General features: G+C 47.9%; 1 protein-coding gene across 1 annotated transcript; it reads right to left on the bottom strand.

Moving 5' to 3' along the window:
• Positions 1-1,086: 1,086 nt before the first annotated feature.
• Positions 1,087-16,799, bottom strand: INA (internexin neuronal intermediate filament protein alpha). Its single transcript, XM_004579889.4, has 3 exons — positions 15,713-16,799; positions 4,389-4,513; positions 1,087-2,995 (listed from the first exon to the last, which is right to left on the bottom strand). The coding sequence occupies exons 1-3, from the start codon at positions 16,781-16,783 to the stop codon at positions 2,680-2,682; spliced, it is 1,512 nt and encodes a 503-aa protein (XP_004579946.1). The 5' UTR covers positions 16,784-16,799; the 3' UTR covers positions 1,087-2,679.
• Positions 16,800-20,519: the final 3,720 nt, after the last annotated feature.

Below are 20,519 nucleotides of genomic sequence, written 5' to 3'. Positions count from 1 at the left end.
TCCGGGTCTCCCACGCGGGTGCAGGGTCCCAATGCATTGGGCCGTCCTCCACTGCTTTCCCAGGCCACAAGCAGGGAGCTGGATGGGAAGTGGAGCTGCCGGGATTAGAACCAGTGCCCATATGGGATCCCGGGGCGTTCAAGGCGAGGACTTTAGCCACTAGGCCACGCCGCCGGGCCCCAGAATTATACTTTTTGTAATACTTTTTTGTTTCCAGGCTTTTGCTGAGAAGCTACAGAATTCCTTGGCAAATTCATAAGGACCATCTTCCCCCTACCTGAAATAGGAAACTAGTAAGTACCCAACCTGCTGAGCAGGAGCAGAGGGGATTTAGTGTTGGATGGGTCATCACCCAGGTTTGAGCTGCAGCCACACATTGCAGGGCAGGAAGGTGGCAGGCTGAGCAGGTTTCCCCGTGGGGCCATTGGCCTCTGGGGCCTGATCATTCCTAGGGTTTCTTATGAAAACAATTGAAGAGGAAGAGGTTAAGAAATCAGATATTCTTTCTCCCTAGAGGGCACTGTTTCATGGACAGACAACACAGAAAGCACTGACAGCAGCGAGCAATGCAGCCAGAAGGACCAGCATCTCAATCCCAGCTATGCTATTCGCTGTGCTTTAGACAAAGGTCTCAGCCATGTGACTTCGAGGTTCTAGCTCTTCATTTGTGAAGTGCAAATGTAAATATTCTTCCTAAAGAACAGCATCTGTGATGTTTACATGGGATACATCTGTTTACTGTGTGGTAGTGTCTGAAACATGTTATTCTCAGCAGGTCGGGCTCAGGATGCCCGAGATCTCATTGAACGTGAATGTGTTCTTGGAAATCACCAGTATGCCTTCCTACAGTCAGACTCCTCGCCTTGCCCTCTTACACAGTTGTTTCCCTGCCTTAGCATTCAGATTATTCACATTACTTAATGTTCTGACTTCATTAACTGATCAGCTCTGTGAGATGCTCCTTCATGCCTGTGAAATAAAAATTAGAGCCCTGTGGGTTCTCTGAACAACAACATAAGAAGCACTACAGAAACCACAAAACATGAACTATGTTGGTGAGATTTGTGTGGCTTTTAATTTTTTTTATTTCACTAATTGTCTTAACAGTAAGTGAGGGAAAAAGACAGGGATGGGCTAAGGGAAAGGAAATGTAGAAGAGTATCAAGTTTCTTCAACTATTGAAAGCGTGTGCTGGGAGAAGAAAGGTCATTGAAAGCATCGTGTCCTTATCACCACAAAGCTCTTGGTGGAAATGTGGCACAGAGGGAACAAATCCTGTTTCACAGTTGGCACATATGGAAGTCCTGGCAAGGCGGAGGCTACACAGCTGAGCCCATGGCAGGCTGTCACTGTCCCCCTCTTTGGGTGGGGCAGAGCAGGCTTTTTCACCTCCAGCAGCTAGGGGCGACCTTGTCAAGCATGCAGCAATGGCGACAGTGTCGGGGAAGATGCTTTCAGAAAACAGATGTCTTTTTTATATTTGCTGGTGGTGTTGACTCACCAGAAGTGGGTTCTTTTTCTCTTGGGCAGTAGCATTTTGTCCTGGTGATAAAATAACCTTACACAGAGCACTCTTAAAGGCATAGAGGAGGGAAATCTAGGCTTCTTTAGGACCTAGACTAGTAGGGGGAAGTGGAGAGGTAGGGAACGTAGGTTCTAACTGTGAAGGCATGAAAAAGCTAATTCTACATCACCACGAAGGAACCGACACAGATGAGACCCTGGCCTTTACTGTCCACGGAAACACTCATACCTCTTCTAGCTTACACTACTAACTAAGGTCAGCTTAATCACAGCTTGGGATAATTAGTGTGCTGCTTCTAAAGGCAAGGTGAAACACTACATCCTTGTGAGGTGTTTGTTTTTTCCCCCTGATTAATGGCTTTAGATTAAGGTGAAAGACTAAAATCTAGGGATCTTTTTCATTATTTGTTGGGGAACCCTTAAAATTCATCACTGCCATTTTTCTTAACCTACACAATTGGAAGGACATGAGATGGGCAGGGGTAGATCATTACACGAATCATAGCATAACATGCGTCTAATTTTACCCATGAGCAAAGAGAGCTAAAGGGGTTAAGTTCTCTGGAGAAGAACTTCTCAAATGTGTTTAAAAGGGAAGAATAGTACATGAGACTGTTAATTTTCATGGACGGAAGAGCAGATGGGCAGATTCTGGGGTGGATGGAAAATATCCATTAAACAAACACCTATCATTGTGACTCAGTTCTGTTGGTGGAACTGGGTGTGGACCATGGGCTTGTCATTGGCAGTGAGCTTATGTTTTAGGTCCCTAGAATAAGATTACAGAGTGGGATAACAGCTGGGTACAGTTAGTGAATGTAGGCTTTAGTACAGTTCACAGCAAATGATGATGATCAGATTTAGCACCTTAGTTTGTACTTCCTGTGCACCTGAGTCATCTATCGCTGTGAAGCCTAAACTTGAAGTGAGAAAGCTGTGTTCTTAGATAACATTCCTGTGATTGCTCCAGGACTGCGGTTCACTCCAACCTATCAGGTGATTTTCTTACTAGAGAAATATACTGTCCTAAGTGTGGGATTGAAGCCTTGAAGACATTTTGTAGTGGTGACAGGTGTTACGATCAGGAATAGGCTGTTTAACAAGTCAAATGTATATTATTCCCTCTTAAGCATGATTTTTTTTTTTTAAGCAGCATTATATTTTTTGGCTTGAAATGGTGCTTTCTTCTATATTCGATTTCTCCGTTTTCTTAGTCGATGTTACCGTCTCCTCCAGGATTTCTTCAAAACTTTCTCCTACCTGGGAGGTTTTCTTGGGGGCTGCCTTAGCTGCTGCCTCCGCCTCCTCCTCCTCCTCTTTTTTAAGTGACAGCCCATAGGATGAGACTTTGGAGGTTGTGGAACTGAGGATTCTAGGCGGGGGCAGATAACTTGGATTAGGAAGCGGATTCAGCCCTGAAATGCTCAATCCACTGGTGCTAAAACGTGTCTCTTCACCTTCCAGCAGTTTCCTGTAAATCCAACACAGAAAAAACTCTCAGGAAATCAACATACAACTTAAACAAACTTTGGTTGTTCTTCATTTTAGGCAGATTTCAAAAGGTAGTGCAGATTCTTAATGAGGTTCAGAACAATAAATATGTAATTACGAGGCTTAAGAGTTGTAGATGAGTGTGTGTATGTGTGCCACCTGTGACATACCACACCCGTTTTTGGCTACTAAAGCCTGCAAAGCTCTGGGAGATGTCATTTTCCTCAAGAACACCTTAACTAGAACTGAGAAGGAGGTGAGAGTCCGCAAAGGAAGGAGTGACTGCCTAATTTGGCCTGAACTTGTGATTTTGTAGTTTTCTCAGGTACAAGGCTACAGAGGGAAGGGACCTGGCAGTAACCAACACCAGTGAATGACACTACTTCAGGGTCCAGCCTCTTCCCAGTCTGGCCTAAAGGACACCGTGAAGGAGTGGCTTCACTTGAAAAGTATGTACTCTGGAGCTTTGTTCTGAAGTAGCATGCACAGTGTAAAGAAAAGAAAAACATCTATAGACACGTTTGGGTTTCATTCTGAGCTCTGCTATGTATCAGCACTATGTCTTTTGAAGTTCTCATTTTAAGAAAATTATTTGAAAGAGTGGCAGAGATGGGTGAGGCGGGGAAGAGGGAGAGATCATTATCTGCTGGTTCACTCCCCAAGTGCCCAGAGCAGCTGAGGCTGGTAACTCCATTTGGGTTTACCATGTGAGTGCCAGAGACTCACAAACCTCAGCCCTCATCTGCTGCCTCCCAGATACACTAGCAGGAACCTGGCTTGGAAGCAGAGGCCACATCCATCCCAGGCACTGTAGCATAGGATGCCAGGATCTTGAGTAGTAGTTTAACCCACTGATCCACAGTGCCTTTGAGCAAATCACACAGCGGGTAGTTAACCTGAACTCAGAAAAATTTTCAAAAGTAAAATATTTGTTTAGCAGGCATTCAGAAAAAAAATAACTAATGTTACTACTTTTTAAAAATGGAAAATAGGAATTTAGGGGCAAATCTCATTTTGCAGAACTTCTTAATTTGTGTAAACACTATTATTTATAGAGTTCAGTGGGCATTGGTTTCAACCTCAATATGTTCACATTATCCCCTTAGCTCAGGGAGAGGTATATGGCCATCCCAAGATGAGTATGGTGGCACAGGTGGAGGGGTCAGCTCCTCTGCAAAGGGCCCGTGATTTCTTTCCTCATCCTGTCTCACTGGTCAGAGTCAAGAAGCCTAGAACCAGCCAGGTTTGGGAGAATCCCAGAGCCTACGGAACTGTGTCATAAAATGAAATAATAATAAAAATAAATTTTTAAAAAAGCCTAGAACCACTTATTTGGGTAATACTGCCCTAGGAAACTATGCCCTTTGAAATACCTGTAAGCTGCTATCTCAATGTCAAGTGCCATTTTGACATTGAGCAAATCCTGGTATTCCCGAAGGTGACGTGCCATCTCACTCTTGGTGTTCCTCAGATCATTCTCCAGCTGCCCAATGCTATCCTGAAAAAAAATGGCATACCAGAAACATTTAGATCACATAAGCTGAGATTCACTGAGATGTCCACAAGGCAGGGATTCTCAACCGTGACTACACATCAAAGCCGCCCAGGGAACTAAGGTAATATTTACGTCCAAGCCTATCCACTAGGTCAGCTCTGAGTCATTCGGGGGGCGGAGAGGGCAGGGATCCCATCCTTACAGTTTTCCGTAAGGGTTCCTGGGTGATTCCAGCACACACAAGGGCTGGGAATGTCTATCCTGGGGCACGTGGTCTCACCTGCTCCCTGGAGGAGGATTTTCTTATGCTTGCTGACTGTCCATCCTTGCTGTACTGATGTTGAAGAACTCCACTGTTGGTGTCCTTTCTGAAGCCTAAAGCCTCAGGTCAGGAGCTTCCATTCAAAATCAAGACAGTGCTCTCTATTCCTTCTGGCCTCCCTGCTAACTCATCATTCCCTTTGTTCCCGGTGATCTCCCACCACCTCCAACCCGTTCTTTCGCTGTTGGAATAAACCTCCTAAGATACCTCGTTGCGTCTGGTGTTTTCGGCTCACGAAAGCTCCTGGCTAACTTTGGGCAGCGTCCTAGGATGACCATAACCACATCCTTACAATCCTGTATCTTTGAACACATTCACTGATAGACACAGGAAAGCAGCAGACACAACCCTGTGGTGTTGCAGTGACTGATACCCCAGCGGCATTCAGCAAGCCACGATCTAAACTCTACCGGCAGCAGGAACTCCACCAGCAGCAAGGTGGGGAGGGATGTTTACCTCAGAAGTTCAACTCCAAGTACTGCCCGTCCTGCTGATCTGTTTGATTTGACCAAAAGCAGACAGAGCAGCAGGTCCCAGATGGGCAGTGTGGGGAACAGGGTCAATTTAACAACCCAGTATACCCTCTACAGCCGAATCGGGTGCCATTTTGTATGGTGTGAAAAACTTTAAGACTGCAGGGACAACAGTGAGCTGCACATGTGCTGTGCTGGGAGCAAACTCGCAGAGCTCAGTGGATTGCAGTGGTCCAACAGGAAATTAATACTGACTTTGGCATTGTACAGGTCAAAATAGATCCATGTGGCCCTCAGACCTAACGGCCAACAGGTTCCTGCAAGATCAGTACCAAGGGCCCGGCGGCGTGGCTCAGTGGCTAAAGTCCTCACCTTGAACGCCCTGGGATCCCATATGGGCGCCGGTTCTAATCCCGGCAGCTCCACTTCCCATCCAGCTCCCTGCCTGTGGCCTGGGAAAGCAGGAGAGGACGGCCCAGTGCATTGGGACCCTGCGCCCGCGTGGGAGACCCAGAGGAGGTTCCAGGTTCCCGGCTTCCGAGGCTTCGGATCAGCGCGCACCGACCCATTGCGGCTCACTTGGGGAGTGAATCATTGGACGGAAGATCTTTCTTTCTGTCTCTTCTCTGTATATCTGACTTTGTAATAAACTGAATAAATCTTTAAAAAAAAACAAACAAAAAAAAAAGATCAGTACCAACAACTTAGCTGTATAGGATACCTGGTGTCTCCCTAATCCTGGGAACTGCTTCAACTGGAAGTAGCAGAAAGGTTGTACAGACAACGGTGCAGTTTCAGCAGGGTATCACAGGAGGTGGAGAGTGGTGAGTCAGGAGTTGGGGCTGCAGAGATTATGGTGGAAGTCTAACATAAGAAGAACCCAGACCTGGAACTTGCTGGAGGTTTGGCACAAGTGGCTGCAAAGAAAGTACCAGGTACCAACTGCAAGAAGTAAAATTGAACTGTAGACCTGTGGGTGACACAGCTTAGAAACCTGCCCCAAGAAGAGTTTGATAATCAGAAGTACAATGACCAAGAGCAAAAGAGACAGTGGCACAAAGAATATTACTGAAGACTCCCCTGCAAAGCAGCAAAACCCTTTGCCAACCTCAGAGTTTACTGAGGAAGACATCGAGAAAATGGAGGATACAGAATTTAAAATACTTGTTATAGGGCCCGGCGGCGTGGCCTAGTGGCTAAAGTCCTCGCCTTGGGCGCCCCGGGATCCCATATGGGCGCCAGTTCTGGTCCCGGCGGCTCCGCTTCCCATCCAGCTCCCTGCTTGTGGCCTGGGAAAGCAGACGAGGACGGCCCAAAGCTTTAAAAAAAAAAAAATACTTGTTATAAAGCTTATCAATAATGAGAAGCACATGAAGCAGGCATTCAAGGAATTCAAGGAATATGTTACACAGCAAATAACAGCAGTGAAGCACATGAAAGTTGATATATCAGAAATGAAGAATACAGTGGAGCAAACTAAAAGTACAATGGAGAGTCTCCAAAGTAGAATGAAGGAGGCAGAAGAAAGAATCTCAAAATTAGAAGATATTTCCTGTCACCAGGGGGAAGTAAACAAAAAGCTGGAAGCAGAGCTGGATCAGGCCAAAAAAAGTATTCAAGGATTGAAAGACACTATTAAGAGGCCAAATATAAGAGTTATGGGAGTCCCAGAAGGTTCAGGAAGAGAAACTGGGATTAAGGGTTTATTCAATGAAATAATAAGCGAAAATTTCCCTAATCTATGGAAAGAATTGGGAAACAACATCCAGGAGGGGCACAGAACTCCCAACAGGTTTGATCAAAAGCGAGCTTCACCAAGACACATGATCATCAAGCTCTCTTCAATGGAACATAAGGAAAAGGTCCTTAAATGTGCACGTGAAAAAAATCAATTGACATATAAAGGAATGCCAATTAAACTCACAGGAGACTTCTTACAGGAAACTCTACAGGCCAGAAGAGAATGGAATGACATATTTCAGATTCTAAAAGGAAAAAATTGTTGGCCTAGGATAACATATCCAGCAAAGCTTTCTTTTGTCTTTGAAAATGAAATAAAATTCTTCCACAGTAAAGAAAAGTTAAAAGAATTTGCCTCTTCCAAACCTGCCCTACAAATGATACTTCTCTTGGCAGAGAAAAGTCAAATGTGAAGAACATCCCAGTAAAATAACAACAAGAAGACTAAATCAGTGAACAACCCATTGCTAAAATGACAGGACCAAATTACTACCCATTCATATTCACACTGTAAATGGGTTAAACTCATCAATCAAATGTCATAGATTAGTTAACTGGATTTTTTTTCCATTTTTTTAAATTTTGTTTTTGACAATCTTTGCATAGTTAATTGGGGCACAAGGGTTCAAGGGCTACAGGAAAGTGGGTAAGACTATCATTTCCACATTTTTTTTTTCCTATATCTGAGGTAAAGGGAGAGGTAAAGAGAGAGGCCCCACCCAGTCTCCCACCTATCCTGGGTCCCCGATGTGGGGCGTGCACCAAGGGTCTTGCTCGGGTCGTTTTGATGGTTCAACAGTTGTGAACTGCTGCCAATCTCGCCATTCCAAGCACAAAGAAATCGCTGCAGAATCCACTGGTTGACGTGGTCCATCTTGGAGTCTCCGTTTGACCTGTTTTTCACTGCCAACTTATGGCTGGGGTGGTTGGTTGATATGTTTTGTCCTGTCTTTTCATGGTTAGGGATCTGAGTCCAGCAGTTCGATTGAGGTGAACCCAGACCAGGTCCTTGCAAGTACGGGGCCTGGTACAGTCTATCACCCCGGTCAGCTGGTGGTTGCAATTGTTAAGTCAGTTCTGTTTCCAGCCCCGTCTTCCACTCAATGTCTGTTCCAGTCCAGCCTGATTCTGCCCAGCACGCACTCAGCCCTCGCATGGACCAGTGGGAGCTGTAGCCTAGTTGGAGCGACCCACAATGTGAACTGGATTTAAAATTAAAAAAAAAAATCTATTTATTGCCTACAGGAGACATATCTCACCAACAAAGATTAGCAGAAACTGTATCTCATGGATTTTGATTTTTTTTTTAAGTTTAATCACTTCAAATAGATCATACAGTAGCACCATTTTCTTCAAGAAGGTTCTTGATTTTCTTCAGTGACACATTAGTCATTCAGCAGCATGTTATTTAACTTCATGGCATTGTTAATTTCTATTTTTCTTCCTGTTTTTGTTTTGTGGCTTTTCATTTAAGGGGATTTATAGTAATTGTAATGAAGACTATCATATCTAGTAGCATGTTCTTTAACTTCGTGGCATTGTAAATTTCTATTTTTCTTCCTGTTGCTGATTTTATATTGTGATTTTTCATTTAAGGGGATGTATAGTAATTGTAATGGAAATTGTCATATCCAGATGTGTCATATCCAGACCAAAAATGGACTCTCAATGAAACTTGACAATAGGAAACTGGACTCTGCCATTGTCCATGCCCGCAATGATGGACATATGACTGTTTATAAAGAACTATAGTATAGTAATAATATAGGGGAACTCAGTGACGGGGGAGGAAATTGGGGAGGGGGTGTGGGATATCCCAGGGCCTATGGAACTGTATCATAAAATGATAATAATAATAATAATGAAGGCTATGAAATAAAAATAAAACAAAAAATCGAAATGGTGGACTGCTCAGAAAAGCTGCGTGCCAGCTCCACTGCCATCCCTGTTGAGGCTTTCCAAAGCTCTGCTTCTCTGTCATTAACTGGAAGGGACTTTTTATGGCAGGAGGAGGCAGAAGAATCTAATGACATCCTGAGACAATAACCTTTTCTAAAAAAAAGGAAATTAGGCTTGTGTAATAGTTGCATTTCAGATGCTTTTGGGTGCAAGCCATACCATGCAAGAGACAGCACACACTTAAAATGTGTGATCTTGGGCCCAGCGCAATAGCAAAATGATTAAGGTCCTCACCTTGAATGGGCCCCGGGATCCCATATGGGCGCTGATTCTAATCCCAGCAGCTCCACTTCCTATCCAGCTCCCTGCTTGTGGCCTGGGAAAGCAGTTGAGGACGGCCCAATGCATTGGGACCCTGCACCTGTGTGGGAGACCCGGAAGAGGTTCCTGACTCCTGGCTCTGGATCGGCACAGCACCGGCCATTGCGGTCACTTGGGGAGTGAATCATCGGACAGAAAATCATCTTCTCTATCTCTCCTCCTCTCTATATATCTGACTTCATAATAAAATAAATAAATCTTTAAAAAAATAAGAAAAAAATGTGTGATCTTTGGGCAGGAGGGTCTTCTAAAAAAAACCAAACAGATGCTGTTACTAAGCTGCTGAAAACTGCAGCAGCTCTGTTTTAGCATCTCCCTCCCTTGTTCAATGTGTTTCAGCCACCCTGACAGCCTTTCTTATGCCTTGGAAAAAAAAAAAAAACCAACCAAAATCATTGCTGTCCTGGCTCTTTAAGTCAGCTATTTCTGCTGCCTATTATGCCTTATATGGCTGACTCTTTGTCATTCAAGATTAATAATCATTGATTGAATGAATGATGTTATGTAAATTTAAGACCTGAAAATCTGTGAGTAAATAGCCCATATAATTGAATTGCAACATTGTAGACATAAAGAGCAAGTGCTGCAGATAAACATGAGAAACCTTAAGAAAGTAAGTGCTGTTGGGCCCTGTGGTTCCCCGTGGGTGGGGATGAGGAGGCAATGGGAAAAGGCAGGGTTGAAACATTCTGGGGTGGAAACTTATAACCTAGAGAATTTGCAGAAAGAATTGAAATCAATGCCACCTACCTGTTCTATAAATATTGACAGTAATACTGTGAAGGAGAGTTTCTGTTGACTGATGGAGTCAAAGAATGAGAGCCAGTGGGAACACTATGTATCACAGTGGAAAATGGTACAACAATTTTTTTTAAGTATATTTATTTGAAAGTAAGACTTGGAGAGAGCGAGAGAGAGTGCTTCCAAGTGTTAGTTCACTCCCCAGATGTACTCAGCAGTCAGGCATGGCCATACCGAAGCCAGGAGCCAGGAGCTTCATTCAGATATCCCATGTGGGTGCCAGGGAGCCCAACACTTTGGCTATTCTCTGCTGATTTTCCAAGACCATTAGCAGGGAGCTGGATTGGAAGTGGAGAGCAGGGGGAGGAATTGGCACCCATATGGGTTGCCAGCATCATTACTTGCTACACCACAACTCCAGCCTTCACCGATGTAATTATTTCAAAGCGTTAAAAGGTCAATGGGGTTTAAAAGAACTTTTATCAAGAAATTTTACTTGATGGCTGATATTTGAGGTCAAACTATGGAGCAAGTATACTAAGAGTGCATTCTGGTAAAGGGAATTTTACTTTGGTAAGGGGGAAAGGATTCTGGGATGAGAGGGGGGAGGGGGAAATGCGATCCTCTGCAAAGCTGCAGGAGAAAGGCTTCAGGAGGAGCAGACTTCATAAGGCTGGGGTTGCAGGCTTTGCTCCGCTACCAACACCCACTGTATCAGTTTTCTGCATTTTAATTTTTTCAACCTTCACATTTCTGCATATGGAAAATCATGTTTATTCTCTTCTTAGGTGTTCTAAGATCTTCAAATTAGGATTCCACTTTCAAGTCCCTTATGTTAGTATACGATGGGTCTATAATCTATTAAGTGAGGTAATAGTCATTAGCACAGTATGATAGGGCCTGGCACGGTAGCCTAGCAGCTAAAGTCCTTGCCTTTCAAGCACTGGAATCCCATACAGGTTCCAGTTCTAATCCCAACAGCCCCACTTCCCACCCAGTTCCCTATCTGTGGCTTAGGAAAGCAGTTGAGAATGGCTCAAAGTCTTGGGATCCTGCACCTGTGTGGGAGACCCAGAAGAGGCTCCGGGCTCCCAGCTTCAGATCGGCACAGCTCTGGCCATCGTGGACATTTGGGGAGTGATTCAGGAGACAGAAGATCTTCCTCTCTGTATATCTGACTTTCCAATAAAAAAATAAATAAATCTTAAAAAAAAAAGAAGAAGAAGAAGAAGAAGAAGAAGAAAAGATCCCTATGGCAGACAGGAAGCACTGGGTAATTTTGTTTTTTATTATTAATAACATGCCATGTGACTGGTTAAGGCTAGGGACAAATTATGAGACCTTTCCCACAACACCTCAGATAATTAAGAAATTAAGATTACACACTGCTAACATATAGTAACACTTTAATATTGGCTAGTTGGAAGGATATCCCTAAAAGAATCAGATTTTAAGACTGTAACAATTTTGCGTAAAAATCTTGCGCTCACAGTGGTATAATACAACCATTTTTCTTGTTTTGAGCAATTGGGGCTCGTCACAGTCCGTGAGTTTTCTGTCATTTGGTGATGTCTTTCATCGCTGAGGCCCCTTGAGGTTCTCTCAGCAAGGTCTAAGTGCTACTGCTCACCTGCTCCCCTTCCTCAACAATGGCTGACTCCAGGGCATCCCCTTCTGTATCTTAAAGCAGCTCTGAGACCCCAGTAACAATGCATTTGAGAATTAGGTCAAGTAAGAACGACTTGGCTAGGCCCATCTTCCTAATCTAGACGTTTTGTCTCCTCTGCAGATGGACAAAAGTCCTTTTCTTTCTTTCTTTTCTAGATTTATTTTATTTTTATTAGAATGTCATATATATAGAAAGGAGGAGAGAGACAGGAAGATCTTCCGTCCACTGATTCACTCTCCAAGCGGCCACAATGGCCGGAGCTGCGCCGACCCCAAACCAGGAACCTGGAGCCTCTTCTGGGTCTCCCATGCTGGTGCAGGATCCCAAGGCTTTGAGCCATTCTCAACTGCTTTCCCAGGCCACGGGTAGGGAGCTGGATGGGAAGCGGGGCTGTTGGGATTAGAACTGGCACCCATATGGGATCCTGGCGCATGCAAGGCAAGAACTTTAGCCACTAGGCTACCGCGCCAGGCTCAACAAGGTCCTGTTCTAAACAGGTATTTTTGTTTCACTGCTGTATTATCTAAGCAGCGTTCTAGATGCATGAGATTGCCGTGAACTTCATTTAACACATTTCATGTGTCTACCTTATGGATCCGCGTCCACAGAAAGTGCAAGGTTGCTGCCTCTGGAAGGGATTGTGCTGGCTGCTGACCACCTCTTTGTCTGCACTCTCCTCCCCACCCTAGGCTCTGCCTTGTGTCGCCCTTCAAAAGCCCTGCCCAAGATGGCCTCCAGCTCGCAAGCTGAGCCGAGCTCGCTGCATTCTGTCCCCTCCCCCAACCACGCAGCTGCTGCAGGCACCGCCCGAAGGACCTCCCCCCCACTCCGCACCCCCCTGCTCTAAGCTTGGGTCTCTCCTGGAATAGCTGAGACAAGTGCTACACAGCTTGCTCGAGGCTGAAGCAGGTGGACCAGGACTAGGAGAAGGCTTCGCCACACTAGCATCTGCTGGGCAGAAGGGGAACCACAGCCTTGGGTTTCAAGCCTGTTGGGAGACCCTCTGTCCACAAGCAATAGCTGACTTGTAGAAAGGGGCCAGAGAACCAGTGTTGGTGGGGAGAGAGGTTCATACCTGGCCCGCCTGCACAGAGCACTGGGTGTGCTCTCTTCACTTTTCTCCACCTTTTTTTATTTTTCCCTCCACCAAATTCTAAAATCATTCATTTTATATATGTGTGTCTCTATAAAGCTGCTGCTTCTTATAGTAAACTACTATAATCCCATTTATCACTTGTTTTAGGAACCACTAGTTTAATTCTGAAAAGGAGCCTATGGTGGTAGGCCAGATGACTGTAATGCAGTGAGACAGACAAGGACAAAGACCTCGTGGGACAGCTTTGGCCTTTTAAAGACTAACTGTAGCTTTTGTCTTGGGTTCTAATTTCAGAAATGGATCTATCAAGTTATAGATTTATACGCAGCCACTGCCTCCTCCAGTCTCCAAGGGGCCAGAGCCTGCCTGCTATTTAATTAGGCTGTACTCCAATCTCAAATTAGAGAGAGGAGGGCAGACTTGGCTCAGCTCCCTGGAGGGCATGAAGCAGCAGTGATCTTGGGATTGTTTAGCAAGGTCTTTCATGGAAAGCTGAGGCTTTCCAAGACCTACTGGGGTACAGGCGTGGCACCCTGAGGACCCTCCAGGAATGTCCTGAGACAGCTTACAAATGGAGCGCCAAGAGTGGGCGGCAGCTATGCAGGGACCAGAATCTCCCTGTGTCATACATGGAGGAGCCTTCCGCTTTTGAAGCAGTAGGCAGCTGCACTTGGTTTTTGAAGACAATTACCCTAGCTCTTTCTAACCTTTTCAGACTCTGCCATACACTATCATGTACTTAGCCATGTCACCTTGAATCATTTTTTGCCCTTCCAAAAAGTGTCATCAGCTTTCTACCCTCAAATAGGCCATCAGTTCCCTGCAGGCAGGGACAATGTGGCTTTAATAGGGTGGGTTTTCCCCGTGTCTCTTAGAGGCTGCCACTTGCACAGGAAGACAGGCCCTACTCTAACCTCTGCGGCAAAAAAGAATAGCCTGCCAACACTGCAGTGAGGGGGGAGGGGCAGAGGGAGCAGGGAGAGGGCAGGAAAACAATGGCCGCGCCTCAGGCCAGTGTGGGATTGTTAGGACAAGCCAGAGGATGTGGCTGAGGCTTCATGACAAGAGCAGGGCTGTGAGCCCCACCTCAGCTTTGGTCCCATGGGAGGGTAGGAAATAGCTTCGTCTGACCTTCTCTTCCACGCCCATCAGCAGGTCCACCGGGGCTCTGGAGGCCCAAGCTGATGGGGGCAGCACTGCAGAGCTGCAGCTGCCGCAGTTTCTGTTGTGTTGTCTGTTTCCTGCGGACCCCACTATTGAATAACCCTGAAAGCCTTTTACAAGGCAGATAACGTCCCTCCCTCTTACAAAGCAGAGACTATGACAGCCAACAGAGGACATGGCAAAGCCCAGTTCGGCTGGCAGTTCTGGTCAAGTTCTTTTTGTGGAAATATTGGGCTGGCTTTTCAGAAGGCCACCAAGCTCAACTTCTAAGGTTTCTAGAAGAGAACATGAAGTCTCAACCAAAAGTGGTTATTTCAGGCCATCCATGGGTGAGACCACACAGTGGGAAGTTCAAGTTATAGATGTTGAAGAATAAGAATGCTTATTTGAATAATTCTGTAATATCAAGCTAACTAAAGCAAGTAATCCAAGCAGGCCCTCCTTATTTATTAAAAAAAATAATAATTTGTAAGGAACAAATATTTGCATGTTGATAATAATTATTTAGCACCTTACAAAATAGTACTTTTGAGATTTCCCTCCTTTCTTATTTTTATGTTGTTAACGTTCCCTATCCTAATTAACTTCAAGAGATGTAAACTTCAATCCTAACTGGAATATTTCAAGTTTCTGAATTATTGGCATTTTATTAAAAAAAACCTTTTATTGCACCTCAAGACCAAGCCACATGATTTTGATTATTTTCTACACTTTTAATTCATCCTATTTCCTGTGTCCTGCACATTGTGATTATAAACCAAGAATATCCAGGAAAACTGATGAGATGCTGGCCTTTGTTGCAAGGAAAGAGCCAATCATTACCTTAGAATGTAGGAAGCCTAGGGGGTAGAGAAGGACATGGAAAAAAAGTAGCCTGTAACAAAGAAATCATCTGTGTGATTTATCACATGCATTTAGAATAGAAAAAAAAAATGTTAAGGAAATGGGAATTTTCAAGTAGGACCTCACAGCTGCTGAGTAGATTGAGTGGTTTTTGTTAGGTGCTAAGCCATCCATGAAAATGAAAACTGATGCTGCCCACGAGGTGACTTTTAATTGCAGGTAGCCAAGACTGAAGTATTGGTATCGCAGATAAAAGGTTCAAAACAGTAATCGGCCTAGAGAGTTCTAACTAGGACGTGAGACCAGACAGCCTTTCCCAGACAGAACTACAGATCAGCACCACGGACAGCTCCCCAGCTATTCTGGCTTCCTGAGTGCTGCCTTTTTTTTTTTTTTTTTTTAAACGTCAATAGGTTCAGCAGGGTGGCTGTTACCGCTCAGCTCCCCTGCTTCCAATCTAGACTTCTTTAAGGGCAAAAATAAATCAAGAAAATGGGATAGGACTTTCTCAGTCCATTCTTTCATCAACTCTGAGGCAGAACGCATCCCATAAATATCAATTCCAGGGCAAGTCAAGCAGGCGAACCGTGGAGAGGCTGTCCCCCGGCTCCATCGGGCGGGGACTGTCCCGCAGGTCGCCGGCGCGCGCACGCGCGCTCACATGCTAACAAAGAAACGTAGACTCTGGAACTTCAAAGTTTAAAGGCTTCTTTGTTAGAGGCACTCGGACAGGGACATAAACAAGGGGTGGCTTCTAGGCCACGTCCAATCTGGGCTCCTCTCTCCTTGACCCTCCTCTGGGTCGCTAAAGCTCGTTTTCAGGGAGCGCAGGAGAGGACTAAACGCTCCTCCCCCTGCAGGGCCCAGCTCTTACCTGGTAGCCGGCCACCTCGGCTGTGTGCCGCTCCTCCAGTTCTAGGATCTGCCTCTCCAAAGACTCGTTGGCCCCGCGCAGGCCCTCGATCTCGATGGTGCGTGCCTGCAGCTGGCGCCGGTACTCGTGGATCTCCTCGCGGCTGGCGCGGATAGCCTCGGTGCTGCGCGCCGCCTGCTCGTTCAGGTTGGCGAACTTGGACTTGTACCACTCCTCGGCTGACTGTAGATTCTTAGCGGCCAGGGACTCATACTGGGCGCGGATCTCCCTCAGCGCTGAGCTCAGATCGGGTTTAGCCACAGACACGTCCACCTCGGCCGCGGCCTGTGACGACGCCTGCAGCGTGGCCAAGAGCTCGGCCACTTCCTCGTCGTGCACCTGACGCACGAAGGCCAGCTCGTCCAGCAGCGACTCCACCTTCTTCTCCAGGTCCAGGCGGGCCAGCGTGGCGCCGTCCACGTCGCGCTGCTGCGCCTTGAGGGCGCGCTCGGCGCCTTCGCGCCCGCGGCTCTCCTCCTCGCAGCGGGCCCGCAGCCGCTGCACCTCCTCGGCCAGGCCGTCGCGCTCCAGCAAGGCCTGCGCGCGCGCCGAGCTCGCCTCCTCCAGCTGCGCGCGCAGTTCGCGCAGCTCGCGCTGGAAGAGCTCGCCAACGCGCGACGGCTCGGCGTGGCGCTGCCGCAGCGCGGCCAGCTCGGCCTCGAGTGCACGGTTCTGCGTCTCCAGCTGGTGCACCTTCTCGATGAACACGGCGAAGCGATCGTTGAGCCCCTGCAGCTGCTCCTTCTCGTTGGTGCGGATGATCTTGTACTCGTTGGTTCGCGCCGCCGCCTGACTCAGGTCCAGGCCGTCGGACGGTGGCAGCCGGCGGTAGGCCAGGCCCAGGCCGAGCGACGAGGCCGAGGAGCAGGCGCCCGAGGAGGAGGCCACATTGCAGCGGGACAACGACTGCGAGCGGAAACTGCCTGCTGCGCCACCGCTGCCGGAGAGGCGCGCCGACAGGCGAGAGCCGTCACCGAACACCTTGCGGTAGGAGGAGGCGGAGCACAGGTAGTGCTCCGAACCGAAGTTCATGTTGCCGGGATCAGCGGCTGCGCTCGAAGCGACGGAGGACTGGCGAGGTGGGCAGGCGGGGTGCGGCGGGGCGGTGCGCACCGGCTTTTAAAGCGCGGGGTGCGTGGGGGGCGGAGCTCCCGCGCCGGCCTGGCAGGCTGTGGAAAGGGGGGCTCCCCGCGGGGCGGGGGCGGGGAAGTGCGCTACCTGCCTACCGCGCAGGGACCCGGCCTCAGGCGTAGAGGCCACCGGTGTCCGGCGTCCACGTCCGCAGCGCCTCTCCCCTGAAAAATCAACTGCTTTGAAAGAAACTAGAATGCTGGGGTTCCGCAGCGGAGACCACACGCATCTCTACGGTGTGGCCAGCCTGTGTCTCCCCGCGGCCCAACCGTCCCTCTCTCTTCCCCCAAGCCCCCTATCACCAGCCTTTCCCTCTGTGGCTCATTGAAAGGGCAAGTTTTTCTGGCAGCTGTCTCCTTCAGCCATCCTCACCACTTCATTCCTCAGGGCAAGTCCTGCTTTTCTAGTTAGTTGGGGGCCCAGACAGGCCTCATCCCCGCCCTCAGGCTCTCGGGGTTCCGGAGGAGGTGGTGGGGAGTGTGTCTCTGTCCTCCGGGAGCGGCTTCCGCTGCTCTGGGCGCGGTAGATGGGGGAGATCGGCTAAGACCAGGAGTTGGGAGCTGGAGAAGACACGGTGGAGGGGAGAGGGGGCTCTAGGACGACCTAGGACACCCCGGATTAGAACTGTAAATGCTCAGAGAAGGGAACTGCGGACTTTCGATTTCCCAGCAGTTTATTTTAAATCATTTTAAAAATTTACTTTCTTTTAATTTGAGAAGCAAGAGATCGAGCAACCATTAAGTGCAAATAGATTTCCATTGTCTTGTTCACTCCCCAAACGCCCGTGTGTGCCAGGACTGAGGCAGGCTGGAGCCTGGGTCTCCCGCGTGGGTGGCGGGAGTCCCAGTACTTGGGCGGTCATGCTGTGCCTCCCAGCTGAGTGTTAGCAGGACAGACTAGCTGGACAGACTCCCACAGGGACTGCATCCCAAGGGACAGCTTGAGTGCTGTACCGATCACCCAATGCCTGCCCCCTCACCCCCCCAGCACTTTCTTCTAAAACATTTCAAAATGAACCTTTAAAAAGTATTGGGAAGGTAGAACAGATTTATGAAGAGAACGATAGTCAGAAAGCGCTTCTATCCGCTGGTTAACTCCCCAAATGGTTACAACGACTGGAACTGTGCCAATCTGAAGCCAAGAGCCAGGAGCTTCTTCCAGGTCTCCCACGCAAGTGCAGGGTCCCAAGGCTTTGAGCCATCCTCTGCTGCTTTCCCAGGCCACAAGCAGGGAGCTGTATGAGAAGTGGGGCTACCAAGGCATGAATCTGAGTCCATATGGGATGTAGGCACCTGCAGATAGAGGATTAGCCAGTTGAGTCATCGTGCTGGGCTCAATTAAATCGCTGGTCCCGGCGGCGTGGCCTGGAGGCTACAGTCCTCACCTTGAACGCCCCGGGACCCCATATGGGCACCAGTCTAATCCCAGCAGCTCCACTTACCATCCAGCTCCCTGCTTGTGGCCTGGGAAAGCAGTCGAGGACAGCCCAAAGCCTTGGGACCCTGTACCCGTGTGGGAGACCCGGAAGAGCTCCTGGCTCCTGGCTTCGGATCGGCATAGCACCGGCTGCTGTGCTCACTTGGGGAGTGAATCATCAGACGGAAGATCTTCCTCTCTGTCTCTCCTCTCTGTGTATCTGACTTTCCAATAAAAATAAATAAATCTTAAAAAAAAAAATTGGTGGTCCCTCTGGTTGCCTCTTTGAAAGGTTTATTTTGTTTTTATTTTAAAAGCATATCTGTACAGAAAGAAAAGGATGGACAGAAAGCGAGGTTTTCCATCCATTGATTCACTCCCCCAAAATGGCAACAATGGCCAGAGCTGAGCTCATTTGAAGTCTGGAGCCAGAAGCTTCTTCCCAGTCTCCCATGCAGGTGCAGGGACCCAAGGACTTGAGCCATTCCCTGCTGCTGTCCCAGGCCTTAGGCAGAGAGCTGGATCAGAAGCAGAGTAGCTGGAATACAAACTGACGCCCATATGGGATGCCGGCATTACAGGCCGAAGCTTAGCCATGGAACCTGCTTCCAAAATGAGTCTTTAAAGTAGTTGGGATTTGTCACAAAGAAATTGGATCTGCTGCTTCTGAGCTAGGAAGAGCTGGGCTGGCCACATGTGGGGAGGTGAGCTGTGGCATTTGTTCAGGAAATGTGCCCTTCCCTTCTCCTCAGTCCCCTGCTTTCACCGATGAAGTGCCCTTATCTTCTAAAATCATTTACTTTTCATGACTGGGCCGTTGGGGTTGCAGTCGTTATAAAACCTGCAGGGCGGGTCTTCACGTGGCTTTGGAGAGCTCTCTGCACCAAAGAGGTCCCTGCGAGTAAATGAATCTTCAGGAGCTGGGAAAAGCACTGGCCGCTGACCAGGCCCCCTATACTATGATGTGGGAAGAATCAGAGGATGCAGTCTGGAAAGGTCCATGTGGAGTCGTTGCTGTACCCTCAGCTTCCAGGCCTGGATTTGGAGAGGGAATAAGTGTTGGAGGTATTTTCTAGGCTTTCCAGACGAAGGCCGTTTTTGATCTAGGAGTCTCTGCGGAGTATGTCTATGATACGTTTATTTCACTCATAGGGGAGGGAGCTAATTTTAATGGGAAGGGCCACCAAAGAAGAGAAAAGGGGATGCTGCCACGGCACATACCTGCTTTGTGCTTGAAGTCAGGAGAGACAATGAAGTGTGCATTCGCTGGTCCCTCTGGTTACTCATCACAGACTGAATCACTGAGCTGGAGGGACTCAAGCCTGAGGTCTTGGTGTTGAGAAAGACTTGGGGAAGAATGGGATGGAAGTGTGCTGACTCGCCCAAGTCACCCGTTGTTGGCCAGCCATTATGCCAGCACCAGGGTTACGGCTGGTTTACTTACTTCTGGCTACCGTTAGAGGTGGCTGTCACTCCAACCCCACAGAGAAGGTCCCGAGGCTTAGCTGCAGTTGCCATGCAGGGCTGCCAGCAAGCAAACACAAGCAGATCTTCTTCCCTCTCAGCAACATTCTCCATCTGAGTGCAGCCAGCACCACCCTTTTTTTTTTTTTTTTAAGATTTTTTAATTTTTATTGGAAAGGCAGAGAGGAGGAGAGACAGAGAGGAAGATCTTGCGCCCAATGATTCACTCCCCAAATGGCCTCAACGGCCAGAGCTGAGCCAATCCGAGGCCAGGAGCCTCTTCTGGTCTCCCACGCAGGTGCAGGATCCCAAAGCTTTGAGCCGTCCTCGACTGCTTTCTCAGGCCACAAGCAGGGAGTTGGATGGAAAGTGGAGCCGCTGGGATTAGAACCGGCGCCCATATGGGATCCCGGGGCGTTCAAGGTGAAGACTTTAACCGGGCCCAGCACTCAGCCCCTTGACGTCTCCTGGGTTTCCAAACAGCCGGGACTAGGGATGGGCCTGATGGGGTGATTGAGGGTCACTCCCCCAACTAGGCTGCTTCACCTGCTGGTGTGTGTGAGAAATGGGCCTGTGGTGGGCTGGGCTAGGCTAGGCTGCAACACCCGTTAGTTCATAGGAGAGATGGGACCAGGGGCAGAATAACCAGGCAGCTGCATCCACCGGTATGTATGTTGCAAGTGACAGAGCAAACCTGACCCTTGCACTGGCTTATGCACACAACAGTCAAGGCTGATGTCATCTCAGACAAGGTTTT

The sequence above is a fragment of the Ochotona princeps genome, chromosome 13 (assembly GCF_030435755.1).
Source record: "Ochotona princeps isolate mOchPri1 chromosome 13, mOchPri1.hap1, whole genome shotgun sequence".
Lineage (NCBI taxonomy): Eukaryota > Metazoa > Chordata > Mammalia > Lagomorpha > Ochotonidae > Ochotona > Ochotona princeps.
Note: the sequence above shows the minus strand (reverse complement) of the source record. Positions and strands in the feature narration are given on the sequence as shown.